The 16,426-nt window shown below is 31.9% G+C and overlaps 1 protein-coding gene and 1 long non-coding RNA gene across 2 annotated transcripts; one reads left to right on the forward strand and one right to left on the reverse strand.

Moving 5' to 3' along the window:
- Positions 1-216: 216 nt before the first annotated feature.
- On the reverse strand, positions 217-607 carry LOC129954010 (uncharacterized). The gene is made up of 2 exons (XR_008782626.1): positions 540-607; positions 217-477 (listed from the first exon to the last, which is right to left on the reverse strand). It is a non-coding gene; the product is annotated as an uncharacterized LOC129954010 (long non-coding RNA).
- Positions 608-8,162: 7,555 nt separating this feature from the next.
- LOC129942709 (general odorant-binding protein 99a-like) lies at positions 8,163-8,936 on the forward strand. The gene is made up of 2 exons (XM_056051754.1): positions 8,163-8,352; positions 8,449-8,936. Exons 1-2 carry the CDS (start codon positions 8,314-8,316, stop codon positions 8,848-8,850), a joined length of 441 nt encoding a protein of 146 aa, XP_055907729.1. The 5' UTR covers positions 8,163-8,313; the 3' UTR covers positions 8,851-8,936.
- Positions 8,937-16,426: the final 7,490 nt, after the last annotated feature.

The raw sequence follows: 16,426 nt of genomic DNA on the forward strand, positions 1-16,426 counted from the left end.
AAGCACTTTTTCATGACAAGAATTACTCTTGAAGGATTTGTCAATTCCTCGCAAGAGGCAGTACCCGTGAAAATTAATTTTTTAAATTAAGGTGGCACAGGCAGGGATTGAACCCAAGACTCCTTGCATGACAGTCCAACGCACTAACCATCATGCCACGGGTACTACATTACCCTACATTAAAATTTTATACCTAAGTAAAAAAAGAAGTATATCTTTTACGCTTTGCATATGCATAGCCACTCTTGCTTTATTATACGAGAATAAAAAAATAATCCATAATAATAAAGAAATTATCTAAAAGCACAGACTCAGATGTTACATAAAATGTATCTATAGGTATGTCTACACACAAACTTGTTTCCATGGACTAAAGTTCAATTTCAAGACCGTCATTTAAATTTATATGAATGAAATCCCTAACAATAATAAATTAATTGACTAACTTGAATCTGTTTGTGGAAAGAGAAATAATATCTATAAAGAGAACAATAATTATCATTACAAAGAGATACAAAAACTATTCGAGTATTACAGACCTTGTTGTCGACTTAAAAAGCTTTGAAACTAAGGTACCTATTGTTTTGTAGAGTTCTTTAGTGGCCTGGCCAACTACATTAAATAATAAGCCTATTGGAAACACATTTTTTGAACTTAAATACCTATCTACAGTGGAAAAAGAAAAGAGAACAAAGTTTTATTGATTTATTGAAGAAAAAAGAAAAAGTTTAGCAAATATTTAATTTTGCTTTTCAGTTGAAGTGCTTCCAAGAGTGGTGGCAAGAAAGGCTGAGGTACGCACGAGAATGTGTCAATTAATTGACAGTTGTAGAGTACCTACTTTAATTCTATAGTTTTAAGCTCTTGAATTTATTAATGCGACTGTGCTACTGTGCCAATCCAACAACTGTGAAGTTGTTTATGGACTCATAGATAAAGTACAGATAGAGTACATTTTGGCTGGCCTTTAAGAATCCAGGAAGGTAGAGCGTTATATAGAGACTTTGACGTTAACTACGGTTGATTAGCTTAAATATAGTAATTGCAATATTCGTTTGCGTTCTATAGTAACGAGATTTTAATTGTTTATTTACATACAAATTGTGGCACTCAGTTTAGCTGCGTAGGTTTAGATTAGAGTTTGTTTTGCAAATTATTAAACTTTTTGAAATTGGTTTTTAAAAGAAAATTTAAACAAAAATAAGTTCTGTAGCTTTTATCAAAGCAGGAGGTAAATTCTTATGCAATAGAAGGGTTTATTATTTATATCGAGCAAGGTTGTTCTTAGGGTATCATGCAACTTGGCTTGAAAACTTTACTTTATCGTGGTGATAAAATGCCAATAAAATACGAAAAGGTTTACATTTCCTATACGGATCCTTAAATTAGGTTGAGGTTATACATTTCTTGAGTTTAAAATATTGCTTTGGAGGTGTTTCTTGGAAACAATATAAATAAGTGGAAATAAACTTTCTATGCAACTGTTTATTCATATGTAGAAAGGTATTATATCCATATAAGTGTCCTTCCAAGGATATAAAAGTAAATAGAATCAAATATGTGGCCATTGGCCAGATAGTGAATATCAGATAAATGGGTGGAGAAAGTAGATTTTAATATTATATTGTGTCTTTTTTCACTCAATTATTTAGTAATTGCTTTTTTTGCGACTTAGAATACTTAATGGTTCTGATAATTTCCGAACTGCATATAGACAAATAAAAGGGTAACTCAATGAGAATTAGAGCACCTGACAAAAATAGCCAGATTGTGGATATCAATTTGTTGAATTTTGTCATTGTATGAATAAGAAGATAAGAATCCATTCGTATTATCAGATCTTAATGATTTTAGACAACTTTTAGTCCATAGACGAAAATGTACATATGTTACATGAGCCAATCACTGCAACAGCAATCTCATATCTAATCATTCAAGGGCTCAAGGCTTTAACTAAGATGAGAACAATTTACCTCCGGTCACCTTTAATTTTTAATGATCCCTAATTTACAGATTTCGAAATTTTATAGCTCTAAATGGTTTAGTGTTTGTTCAGTACTTAAATATACTTTACTTCTTATGCTATTAATTTTGATATTATGTGAATATCGTTATCATCATCGGCTCGATAACTGGGATCTTGTCCTCGTACCATACAATAAATCACCTATTTAAACCGATCGCGAGCCGACGTTATCACGTTAGTCACTGTCTTTGTAATACAAAGGACATTCCGAGTTAGTTCCTCCTCACTTATACGAGTCAGGTGTCGAGCTCACCGGAGTCTACCGAGCACAATTTTTTTTCACAATATCAATATATGATTGAAGCTCTCTCCAACGTGCCTAGGAGATCTCTGATCCATATGTTAAAAATAGCAGAACCATCGTCCTATACGGCAGCAGCTTAGTAGTTATGGTATTTGGATTTAAAGAGACAGATCAAAGATGACGCTGTTTGCTTTAAGCAACCTCCCGTGTATTTTTCTTCTATTTTTTTATCGCAGCGCCGCCGGCCGCCGCCACCGCGCACCGGCTGCTCGATCTGGGTTCGGTTCTCCCGATAATGCCGATGTAGTTCGGGTAGGCCAGTATCTGGCTGGACCTGGTGACTATGGCTCCGATTCGGAACGTGCTAGAGCCACAGATTGCTTTCCCCAAAACCAAGTTGGAAAGAGGCAGGCCAAATCATCCCTTTGTCAGAGTCCATTGTATATGTTGATTGGTCTGGATAAAAATCGGGCTCTTTTTACTTGGTTGTTATATTGATCATGATCATGATCATAAATTACAAAGTCTTGGCAAATTATTTGGGATTTATAATTATCTCATAACCTACATGACTTCTACCTTGGTTATACTCCGTAGGCGGCCTTAAACTCTATGTTTATAATAAGTTAAAATATTAAATGTTAAAAAATTTGTCCTTCGCATGCGTAAGGTTTAGAATCACGTCTGCTGTTGTTGATTTGCCTTGGATAAGGCCACACTGATATTGTCCGATGATAGTGTATGTATGGCTATCCAATCTTGTAGAATAGAGGACAGTATCGTATAGGTTCAACGACGTGATACCTCTATAATTGCGGTATGTTGTGACATTTCCTTTCTTGTGTATGGGACATATAAAAACTTATTGTGAAGACTGCTTCACTTCATGTTCCCATATGTGTACTATACTTTCAAGAACTGCTCGATGTAAAAGGGGTTTTCTTTTGTTTGACTCTTTTTACAGCCTCTTTCTTCTTGAAAAGCTGGAGCCTACACTTTTGCACTGAGCTGATCGTTTGACAATTCATTAAAGTTAACTTCCAAGAGCTCCAGTATGTTTGAGAACTGGGTAATCAGATTTCCCTTTACGTCTTTGCAATATGAGCAGCGTGGTGTATACTGCGTCATGTTTCGGAAGGATTGGTGGAACTTCCGCACGTGGCGCGGACCATGCTCTCGGCTTTATTCAAGTTCACAGATCAAGTTGTTTTCTCAAGCTGATTTTTTCTGTCTATCCTATCCACCCGCATTGCTCGGTATGCAACATTCTAACGTTTAGTCGTTAGTTTGCATTTATAATCACACCAATGGCTCCGATTGCACAACAACTGACTCAGAAGGAATTGGCAGTACTAATGACTTCTCTTCTACGCCAGTCTTACTTGAACCTGGACTTACTCTCCCAGATCGAGCTCATTTAGGGGGAGTCTTAAGGCATTATCAAAGTCGTTACTTTACTTTATTTCAAAATGAAAAAAGGGGCTGGCATACGACCCACACTTACAACTTCCCATCCCGTCTGTCGATTTGTCTTGCTTAAAAGCTTGCATCTAGTTTTTCGTGTTGGGTTAAAAAAGTTGTCAGTTTAATTATTCTTTAAAATTGTAAAATTACCAACAATATTTTTCATATAAAGAAATAGTTTAGTTAAAAAATATAGTTTTGTTCAATAGATTTGTAGTCGAAAACAAATTTTTACCAACTTTAGTATCATTTCATAAATTTGTACATATTGGATGAAAGAAAATAATTTGAGAGATATCAAGGACCGAACCTACATTTTTTTTTTATGAAAAAACGGACAGTTGGATTTTTATAAAAAACTACTGAATATCGGAAACAATAATTTCTGTGAAATAAAAAAGTTTGAAGACAATATTTTGAATTTTTTTTCGAAAGTAAATTTTTACCAAGTTTTAGTATTTTTTTTTGTTAGGTTTTCTCTTTTGTACGAATGTTGAAAACAATATATCTTATAAGATAAAATAAGTTTGAAGCATAATCTTAAGTTTTTGAAAAGATATTTGAGTCGAATATCAATTTTTACCAACTTTGAGTAATGTTTTATTTAGGTTTTTATAATTAAATTCACAATTAATTTGTGATGATTTAGCCAGGTTTGTGGTTGGATTAATTAATTATTTAAAATGTTTTTCCTTATTGGCCGCAAAAATCGTAATAAAAGGCCAAAATTTGTTGTTGTTTTTAAATTTTATTTTTTTTATTCAAAACGAATACATTTTGGTTCTCAGTTGCGAAACCATCATCAGTGGACAACAATTAAACAAAAATTTGTTAAACAAATGGTTCCACAGATGAGAACCAAAATGTATTCGTTTTGAATACAAAAAATTAAAATTTAAAAACAACAAAAAAGGAAAAACCTTTTTAAATAATTAATAGGTTTTTATATATTTTTCTCAAAATTTTACCTTCGTTGTACAAAATTGTTTTGGAGATAAAATCATTTTTTATTCATAAAATTTTCGAGATCACAATTTTTGTTTTCAGTTTTTTTGATTTATAAAAAAACAGTTATTTGGTTTCAAAATAAATAAATTGATGGTGGCGCAACAGTCCGTTGAGAACTAGGGCCTAGTGATTTACAACTCTCAACCATTCCTGTGTGCGAGTACTGTTGTCAGGGATAGAGGGCACCTACAGTTTTAAGCCAAATCCGAACGGAAAATTTTTGAGAAAGCACTTTTTATGAGAAGAATTACTCTTGGAGAATTTTTCAATTCCTCGCAAGAGGCAGTACCCGTGAAATAAAACTTCAGATGGCATAGGCAGGGATCGAGCCCAGACCTCTGGCATGACAGTCCAATACACTAACTATCATGCCACGGGTGCTACGTTACTATGTATAATATACAATTTAATTCAAGTCTCTAGCGTCATTAGTTTGTGAGATATTTGGGGTTAACCAAAATTTTCAATTTGTTTTTTAAACTGCTAGGTATGGTAAGAAAAACAACCAACCCAATTTTCTTGAAAGCCCTTTATACATCTTTCTGCATTATTGTCTGTGCAATCAAATTTATTTGAAGTAGATATGTCTTCTGCTTCTTGAGCTATGGACGACGAAAAAACGTCGCGAACGTACGTACGTACGGACGAACGGACGTACGAACAGACTCACGCACAGACATATTTCTAAATGTCGAAATTTTCAATTTGACAAATCGGACCATTACAATAACTTTCTATGGCAAGTTAAAAATTAATTGGTTTTGGTTTGCCCTATGAGTTTATTTATTTATATTTATGATAATTAAAATATGTGATACAAAATTTAGCCACGACAGTAAATTAAGAACCTAACAAGAGTGCTTCCTAATTCTGAAAATATTTTCCAAATCAAAAACACAAAAACAACATTAAATATTGCCAAAAAAATAGTTCACTAAAATAAGGCACCACAAAAATCGCTGATGTTCTCCAAAAATACTCGTCCCTTTCATTAAACATGTTAATTTTTAAATTTAATTTCTGTTATTTACTTAATAGAACGAAACAAAGCTTATCGGAAATCTTTCTAAATAATGAATAAAGCAATTAAAATGTTATTGACCTCTCTACTACATTATTTTTGTAAAATAAATATGGTTTGTATTTTATAATTCTGAACAAAAATAAAGCTACATATTTACCTTTAATAATCTGTTTTCATAGAATTATCATAGACAAAGGTTATTTGAAGAACATATTTGCTGAGCTTATCTCCCTTAATAGGTTGACCAATTCATTTAATGGTTGCTTGAAATAAAATCGTATCAATGTTCACTGTTCATTTAATTAAACATATGGACTTTATGTTGGCATATAAGCAAAGGCAAACAAAATTGCAAATTAGTTCACCTTTTTAAGCCCTAGTAAGATCATATAAACTTGCTCTAGGTTAATATTTAATCAGACATAATAATTTAAGTGTTTATTGCTTATAAAACTCTGGTCACAAGTAATTTTAAGTAACGATATTAAAACTACGGATTTATTGGACAATTTTTTCGAAGTTGCTGAGAAAACAGTGTTGAGTGGTGTAAGGTTTAATTAAGTTATGGTTTTTGGTAGGAACAAGTAAAAAGGCACATATATTTCCATTTTACAATTTTCACACACTAAACAAAGGAAGAGGAGATAACGGTGCACATTGATCTTAAATTTTGAAAACGGAAACAAAAATTGGGTAAAGAATTCACATTCTTGGTGTGCGGTTAAAAAAAGAATGTCTATCCAAGACTGAACATTGTTTGGAAAACTATCGGTAAAACAACCAAAGACATACAAATTGCTTAGAAAGTCTGTTTAAGTCCACTATTAATTTTACAACTCCAAACTTACAAGCTTTAATGGTGGAACTTTACTTTATTGAAATTTCGCAAATCCCTTTCTGCTATAGGGTCAAACATTGAGTGTTTCATATTTATTAATTAATAAAGAAACAAGCGACAGCTGTTATATCAAACTTCACGTAAGCATTTAAAAAAGTTGAACCAAAATAAAACAAACCTTCTACTCTTCAATCAATTTGTAGAAACATTTTTTGCATTTATTTTTGGTAAAAACAGTTTTACTCCACCATTCTAGAGGCACTCTGTAAAAAAAATATGAAAAAGGTAGACTAGGGAAATAAGTTTTAGACTTATATCCGAAAAATATAACTAAATATACTTTGGTTTTGATTGTAGAAACAAAATTTAAGGGGGTTTTAAAGATCGAAGTTAAGTTTCCAAATAATAATTTATGTTTTTAAAAATTATGGCTATTAATAAACCAAGTTTGAGAGTGGTCAGGGAAGGGAAATGAAAACTTACTTGGAATTTATACGAATTATATAGAAATCTCGAACTCGAGATTGTAATCAAACATGACATAACGATGGTATAGAAGTCCGTCCGTCTCTGTGTCTGCCTGTTCTTGCTCCTAGAGCCCAAACAATTGGGACGATTGACTTTAAATTTGGAAATTAAGGTTTTAAGCGGATTCGCGTTAGGCGAATTTGGTTGGATACAAATTGAAAATTCAATTTTTCTCAAAAACAAAGCGATACATTTTTATTAAACTTTCTCTAATTTGTTTTTCTTCACTTGGCTTCTTTTAATGAAAAAAGCAAATATTTTTCTATTATCCCGGAAGACTGCCATGGGTTATTTGTTTGATATATATTTGATGATCAAAATTGTCAAATGTTAGTTTTTGCATTTAAAAAAAATATATTACACATTTTTTTAAAATTTCGAAAGCTCAAAAACGTTTTTTAATAAGCTCTTCAACAGACACAAACAAAATTTGTTCAAAAACTTATTCTCATTTCAAACAATTTTTTCATAATGTATATTGAACGAAGTCTCACCAAGTCACATATCTCCTCACTCAACAATCTTTTTTGCCGTTTTTAGTAAATTCTAAAAATTTAGCGATACTTTATCCGATCTTAATGACTCAAGGTTAATTACAATGATGTTAAGCACTTTGTATCTTGGATAAATTATGTAAATGGTTTGTACCAATCGTTAGTAACTCTTAAGAAAGTAAAAACCACTGCCAAAAATTAAGAAAAGGTGAAAGTAAACTTGAATTCGTTGTTTTACAAATTAATTGTGACCAAAAAAGCTGAGAGAAATTAGGATATTCAATCCTATTAATTATTTCGGGCACACTCTATTGATGTGGACTGTATCTATAACTCTTACCTATAAGTTATAATTTTAGGAAATTTCCTTCACACCAACGAAGAACAGACAGATGGATTTGTAAACATTTCCATTTAAAAACAAATATATTAAATATTTTTTTTGTTATTTATTTTACATATAGATTCTGCAAATTAAGGTTCTTATCAATCAGGCAAATAGAAAAAAATATTAACCTATGTCATTAGACAATAAATCTGACCAACCATTAGAGATAATATAATAATTCCTTATCTACAAGAAGAACTGACACTGCAGAAAAAGGCCTCCTATAAATATTTCTGCCTTACCAGCGTTTGCTGTTAGTCTAATTGAAATCTTCGAATAGGACACACATTTTTAAAAACATGAAAACCTTCCTAGTTATTTTTGCCATAATCGCTGCTGTAAGTGTTTCCTAAAAAAAAACAAAGTGTTTCCATTCATTGAATATTGAATACTTGAATTAAAAGATTTGTATTTTATTGTTTGGTCCTTGATAGGTTGTAGCTGATGAATGGGTTCCAAAGAAATTTGAAGAAATCAAGGGAATTCGTGCCGAATGCTTGGCCTCCAACCCATTATCAACGGAACAAGTTGATAGCTTGAAGGCATTTATTTATCCCGATGAGGAGCCTGTGCGCAAGTACATTCAATGTTGTAGCGAGAAATTGGAAATCTTCTGCGAGCACGAAGGATACCATGTTGATCGTATTGTCAAGCAATTCAAGTTGAAAATGGATGAAGCCGAAGCTACTGCCATTGTTGAGAAGTGCGTTGACAAGAACGAACAGAAGAGCAGTGCTGATGTTTGGGTGTTCCGTGGACACAAGTGTTTGATGGGCAGCAAGATCGGAGATGGAATCAAGGAATTCGTCCAGAAGGCTATGGCTAAGAAAGCTTAAGATGGGTGTGCTGGTGTGTAAAATAAGAGACTGAGATAGGAATTTTGAATAAAAAAAAGACAAAATTAATGAAAACATAACAAAAAGTTTTTGTATTCTATAAGAAAAAAGATTATTTTAGCATCTATGGGTTTCAACTATAAAAGCTTTTAACATCAAACTGTCAAATCGGTGTCATTAAAAAAAATTTAAGACTAGAAATCCAATTTAAAAAAATGTTTACAGATGTTATAAAATCTTGAAGCTGATAAAGTTTAGAAGTCAGGCGTTAAATTCGAAACAAATTAGTGTGTCTCTTAAACTTCTACATTTCTACAACCTTATTTTAATGAAAAATACTTTAATTTTTTAATAATATTTTTGAGAACTAGGGCCTAGTGCCTTACAACTCTCAACCATTTCTGGGATGAAGGGGGCCTACAGTTTGAAACCACATCCGAACGGCTAATTTGTAAAAGCAGTTTTAAGAACAAGAAGTACTCTTGGAGGATATGTCAATTCCTCGCAAGAAGCAGTACTCGTAAAATAAGGTTTAGATGGCACAGGCAGGGATTGAACCCAAGACAGTCTATCGCACTAAACATTTGGAAAACCTCTCCGAAAATTCGGGATATCGGTAAAATCAAAAATTGATGTTTATGTGTGAAATGTTTTGGTCGTTTGTTCAGGAATGAAAAAAAAGGAAAATCTTGGTGAAAACTCGAAACATTCCGGGAAAACGTAAAACAAAATTTTTCGACGACATTATAGCGATAAACATTTTGTTTCAAGACTTTGAAAATTTCGGATAGTTGTGAATAACAAGATAAGAGTAGTTGGTCCGAAAAATTAATTCCGTAATTTTGTCATAATTTTATTGTAAATAGTATGAATCGAAAACGACTTGGTGGAGTTATTTGAGCATACAACCTTGGACATAATTTCTTATCATCGAATGGGATTAGTGAATTTCAGATTTATAAATATAACAAACTTTCGACGTACTTATTCAAAGTCAAAGCTCTGGAAAACTGCATTCACTGGACAAAATGAAGCGACTAACTACTATCGTTCGAAATTAATTTCTTTTCTGTCCCACAAGAATAAGCAATACTTTTTTAAAATTAAGTTGTCTTGAATTTGAATATCTCTATCACTTAAGGTTTTTAAAATGCGTCTCTTTAAGAAATACAAATCCTTGCAACTTACTTAGTTCCTTAAAATTCTCATTGGTTATCCGTCTTCTTTTGGCTCTATGGAAAGTTTATAAGAAACCATGAATTTTAATGCTGCTTTTGAATTCCAACCTTTATTTTTTTTAACCACCTGCTCACATTTTAAAAATATCCTTTTTTAAACATTTTATGCTTTCCGTTTATACTTCGAATTGACCATATTGATATTTTTAGGCTTTTTAATCTAATTCAAAGATTTTTAATGATCATGTTAATTTGTGCCTGTGTACGTACGTTCGAACCGTGCGTTCAGGATACCATTTTTGGTTCTATATCCCAAGAACAAGTAAAGATATTGAATTCAAATAAATTTTCAAAATATGGAAAGATGCGGAAAAGACTTTTAAAAAAAATTAAGTTCACCCGAAATATCATTCGAACCAATACCGCTAGCGATTTAAAATGAATGAAATAAAAAAATAAAAGAAACATTCAATTAACCATTTGTTTTTGTATAAATCAGAAAACTGAACCAAAATAATTGTCACTTCAATATTTTACGAACAAAAAACGATTTCATCTAAAAAATAATAATATTCAACAAAAAATAACGTTTTTGACTTCTCTGTCAAGAAGAAAAATTGAATTGACGATTTTAAAATTTCAAAAATTCTCATCAAATGCGTGGCACAAAATTTGGAATTCAAAGCATACAAAAATGTTATTGAATGGGTGAAATTCAAATTTTAATATTTTGTAGGGCCACCTTTAGCCATAATCACAGCTTATAGTTGCCGCGGCATTGACTCAACAATTTTGTAGTAAAAGACGGGGATATATTTTTCCAAAATTCCGTAATCTTCGGCTTTCAATTGACTTTTGTTATTTGGGTTGCAATTCTGCAACCTTTGCTTTATTTTTGCCACAAATGCTCGATGGGATTGAGGTCCGATGACTGAGGTGGGGTCTTGTGCTTTTTTCTGAAATTATACAGCAACCATTCCTTCACAGCAAACAATGTGTGTTTTAGATCGTTATCTTGTTGGAAGTAAAAGGTTTCTGACGAATTCAGTTTTTCTGCAGACCGACGCATATTTCTTTAAAGAATGTATACAAATTTTCACTCGTACATGATTGTCTCAGTAAATTCAAAGTTTCTAGTCCCATTTGCCACCATTTACTCCCATAACATAACATTTCCTCCCCAAGCTTAACAGTAGCAAGCAAATTCTCTGTCTTGAACTAAGTTTTGGGCTTTCTTCAAACAATTTGCTTTCCGTCAGACCCAAATAAGTTAATTTTGGTCTCGTTCGAGAACAAAATATCATTCCAGAAACTTGGGATTTGTTTAGGTGCTTTTTAGCGGACTCAAGACGGTTTTGCTTGTTAATAATGAAAATAACAGATTTTTTCCGAGCTACTCTGCAGTTCAAATAATTTCTCCGAAGAACCCCACTAAAAGTTTGGGTTGAAACTGGTCTTTCAATAAGTGTCGCCATTTCGGCCGCCATGTTTGGTACGCTCGTTTTGGGGTTTACTTTGAAATTTCTTAAAATTACTCGTATGTCTTGCTGAGAAATGATTTTTTTTCGTCCTTTTAAAGGCTCGTTTAGGGTTAAGTATTTTTTGGACGGTTGAATGTGTTCGGCCGACTATTTCGCCAATTTCACGTAAAGATTTGTTGTTTAAATGTAGTTTTGAAATTAATTTACTTGTATCAATGTCGGTTTCTTTTCTTTTTTCTGCCATTTTTACAAAAAATGAGGAAGTGAATATTGAAACGAAAATTATTTCTGCGACGAACATTGGTTTCAAATTTAATTTAAAAAAAAGGTATTTTTTTGAAAACTTGACTTAAAAAACCATAAATACAAAGTGTACGCTTAATTTTGTGCGATGAAATGTTGAGATAATGAAGTTTTTTTTTAAATATTACCTTTTGTTTTTTGTTTAAGTAATGTTTTTTATGTATTCGTTAGAAAAAAGTAATAAAAAAGAGGCTGGGATGCAACCCACACTGATAACTTCCCATCCTGTCTGTCGATTTGTCTTGCTTAAAAGTTTGTCTATATGTACTCGTATCAATTTTTACCAAATTTGCGTACTATTTTTTGTAGATTTTATTTTTTATGAAAAAATGGACTGTTGGATTTTTATATAAAAATTACTGAATATCGAAATTTTTTATGAAAAAACGGACTGTTGAATTTTTATATAAAAATTACTGAATATCGAAAACAATATTTTATGAGAAATAAAATAAGTTTGAAGCCAATATTTTTAATTTTTGAAAAGCTATTTGAGTTGAAAGTAAATTTTTACCAAGTTTTAGTATTGTTTTTTTATTTTTATTTTTTGTAAAAAAAACTGTCAATTCGATTTTTTTCAAAATTTAATCGAATGTTGAAAACAATATTTCTTATAAGATAAAATTAGTTTGAAGCCAATATTTAAAATTTTTGAAAAGATATTTGAGTCGAAAATCATTTTTTACAAACTTTTGTTAATTTTTTTTCGGTTTTTAATTTTTTGTAAAAAAAACTGTAACTGCCTATCTGAATTTGTATGAACTAAAAATATTTGGTATTTTATTTTTCTACTAATAAAACCACAAAAAAAATCAGAATTATAAAATGTCAAATAATTTTGAAAGCATTTAAGTTTAAGATACGCAAAAAAATTGCTATGTAGTGCTTAAAACAAATTAACACTGTAATTCGAGTTAAAAGTGAATTAAGACATTAATTTAATTTATTTATATGCGCTTCAAAAAGCACCATCGTTCACTTTTGGAATTGTTTATAACACTTAAACGCTTTAAAGTGCACTTTAAGAAAATGCAATGTCAAAAATTAAAATCGACTAAAAAGTTTCTCAGGATTCAAACAAGTTTCGGATAGAATTAGGAAACATGGGAAATGTTATCGACGAGCAAAAGCTTTTTACGAAACGTGATACCAAACAAATATATCTTTGAAAAAGAAATTAAATTAACGTTTTTTTTATAAATAAAAAAAACTGGAACAAAAATATTTCTCACCTCGAAAATTTTACGAACAAAACTTGATTTTATGGCTAAAATAGTTTTGTGCAACGAAAAATAACGTTTTTGACATCTGGTATAATTTTGAGAAAAATCGAATTGGTAGTTTTTTGTTGCAAAAAATGAAAACATATATTTTCGACTCAAATTTCCTTTTTTATATTAAAAATATTGGCTTCAAACTTATTTTATTTAACCTTCAGTAATTTCTTATTAAAATCCAAAAGTCTGTTTTTTCATAAAAAAAATAAAATCTACCAAAAATAGTACGCGAAATTGGTGAAAATTGGTGTTCGGTACTTGATATCTCGTGAATAATAGAAGATATTGAGTTCAAACAATTTCGTTTTCATCCAATTTGTACTTGTTTACATAAGAAATAAACAATTTTAAGAAATGTTACTAAAATTGGTAAAAATTAGTTTCCGACTAAAAACCTGGTTAATAAAACTAGATTTTGAAATAAAACTATTTTTTTGTAGGCAAAATATTGTTGGTGATTTTCGTTTTTTTTAGAATTAATTCAAGTGACAACTATTTTAACAAAACACAAAAACTAACGAACTTTTAAGCAAGACAAATTGACAGACGGAATGGAAAGTTGTCAAAATGGGTCGCATCCCAGCCTCTTATTTGTTATTTTCGTTTCACAAAAGTTCGTTTATTCTTTCTTTTGTTTCATTTTTTATTAATATTGTATGTTTATTTCTTCGTATTACATCTTAAGTTATGAGGTGGAAAAAATAAAAATAAAACTTAACTATGAAATCTTTTTTATGTTTTACTTTTCGTTAGAGGCCTTAAATTGAACTTTCAACATTTGAACTAACAAACATTTTTTTTCTGGCAACGCTATTATCATAGGTCACTTATGGTGCTTACCCTAAAAGTATGCAATTATTTTTCATTACACTACCTTACATATATCATACATAAATATATACACACAGATAACACAACTCCCCCTAACACAGCAGTTTAGTTGTTGCTTCTATAGGAAATTGATTTTTGCACATTTACTATCTAAGTGTGCATATTTTAGGAGTAGCTAGAAAACTAAATCCCTACACTTACACTTACAGATTCATATCCTATTTCTATATAACTCCTTTATTATCAAACTTTGATATTAATATCAACAGATGTAAACATTCAAAAAGTTTTTAATTCTAACCTATATTATCAGTAATGAACTACATGTTTCATGGAAAAGCTCTTTTCACCTACTTAAAATGTAGCTTCAGTAATAGAAAAAACTGAAATCAAGAAGCTTTTGTAAAAGCTTATGCTTTTCCACTTAATGAAAGAAAAATCAACTAGTGCCATTAGAGTTACCATTGGAAAACAGAAGTAGTTACTTAGAATGTTTTTAGTATAAGGAATCAACAAAGAAAAGCTTTCTTCTAGACGTTACCTTAGTCTTAAAAGTAATTAAATTCACGATTTTTGGAAAATAATATGAGTGAATATGAAAGGTTAAGATTACATTTTGTTTTAAAGCAAAGACTAGGTTTTGGGGAGAATAAAGTATAACAAGCTAAAATGTTGTAGTAAACTCTTCAAAAATATTTAAGTTCTTCAAGGGTTTTCTAAAAGACTTTGACTTGTTTTTATGTTGGGATTATCTTTCCATCAGAAACTTGCGGAGATGAAGTTCATAAGATTCTTTGGTGCTCAAAATCAAATGTGGAATGACATTCTTATTAGTCTTTGGGAAACCCAACAAAACATAAAAAACATCACTGAATATATTTTTAAGACATCTAACACGAATAGATTTGATAATGTTGTTATATTATACATCAAAGATAAAATCAAGACTCGTGGGCTTAGATAGAATTTTCTTTCTGTGTACTCCCATACTGCTTTAAACAGGCCAGCTGTATTGGCACTAAGTGGAACCCAAGGGGGTGAGGATTCCGAACCCACTGAATTCTTAATTCCAGGGTATAACTTGGTGCCATTATTCTTTTCCCACCATGGTCTCGCCATATACATTAGGAATGATGTTGCTTATCAGTTTTTGCCACAATATGGTCTCTGCACCAATTCTTATTTCAATTTTATGTGGTTTAAATTTTCCGTGAATAAGCAAATCATTCACTATTGCTTCCTTTATCGAAGCTCCAATCTAGACAGAGTGTCAACTTCTCGTGAATTTGATGCTTTGTCTGATTCTAGAATTGTTTCGCCCAACCCTCGCACTGAAATCGTTGTTGCGGGCGATTTCAATGTACACAATTCTTCATGGCTTCAACATTCGGGCCAGTCAACACCAGAAGGAGTGTGTGCTGAGATCTTCGCTGAGTTAAACCACCTAACTCAGCTGGTCAACGAGCCCACTCGAATCTCGGACGTGGAAGGTCGAGCAGAAAACACTCTTGACTTGTTTCTTACCTCTGACCCTAGTAAGTACAATATTAGTGTTGTATCTCCTCTAGATACATCTGACCATCGTGTCATATCAGCAGTCTTGTATCGTTAAAGCGAAATATACTCCCCTGCCACTATCCATAAAGGCACTTGCATCGAAGAAACTGAACATCTCGATATGTGTATCACCAACCACCTTTTGTGGAACGATCACATACGCGATGTCGCCAAAAATGCCGCAAGATGTTTGGGTTTTCTAAGGCGATGCACGAAGTTTTTCTCCCCCCTGATCTGGCTGTTATTTACAAGACTTATATACGTCCAAAGCTCCTGCAACTTACTTAAGCCTCTTGGACAGTATTGAACGTAGAGCATTTAGACTTATTGGTGATATTTCCATCATAAGATCATTTACGTCACTTGAACATCGTCGAAAAGTTTCTTGTCTCACCCTCTTTTACCGTTATTTTAATGGTTTATGCTCTAGAGAAATAGCCAGCTGCATTCCTCCCCTTAAACAGTTCAACCGTGATACTCGCGCTTCTCAAGCCCATCTTCGGTCGTACTGTCAAGTACAGAGATGTGGAATGCCTTGCCACACTCTGTCTTTCCCAGCTATTGCAATATTCAGGAATTCAAAACCAATGTGCACCGACATCTCCTTTCAAGCCCTCTCTCCCTTTCCTAGTGCTCACACTGTGTCTACATAATAAGGGTAATATATCCCTTTGAGTGTGCGCTTATTATAAAAAAAAGCGGTGGGAGAATGCTTAATTTTAAAGCAAAATATTGATCATCTCTTAGAAAATCTAAGCTGTTACGAAACGAGAAAGCCTTATTTCTGCCAACAGTGGGCAATTTGACAATGCTGTACAGATAAAACAAAATTTATCAGTGACTTGCGGAACAGAATAGGTTAGAAGAGTTCTAAGACAAGCCCGAATGAAACGAAGATTAAAAACAAGAAAACCTTTACTAATACCGCAAAAGAAAGCTGTGTATTGTA

Source organism: Eupeodes corollae, chromosome 1, assembly GCF_945859685.1.
Source record: "Eupeodes corollae chromosome 1, idEupCoro1.1, whole genome shotgun sequence".
Classification (NCBI taxonomy): Eukaryota; Metazoa; Arthropoda; class Insecta; order Diptera; family Syrphidae; genus Eupeodes; species Eupeodes corollae.

What these genes read in the sequence shown, in the direction of transcription:
- LOC129942709 (XM_056051754.1), top strand. Translation starts at nt 8,314, where the DNA reads ATGAAAACCTTCCTAGTTATTTTTGCCATAATCGCTGCT. An exon ending in TTTTTGCCATAATCGCTGCT is followed by an intron (nt 8,353 to 8,448) that starts GTAAGTGTTTCC and finishes GGTCCTTGATAG; the next exon opens with GTTGTAGCTGATGAATGGGT.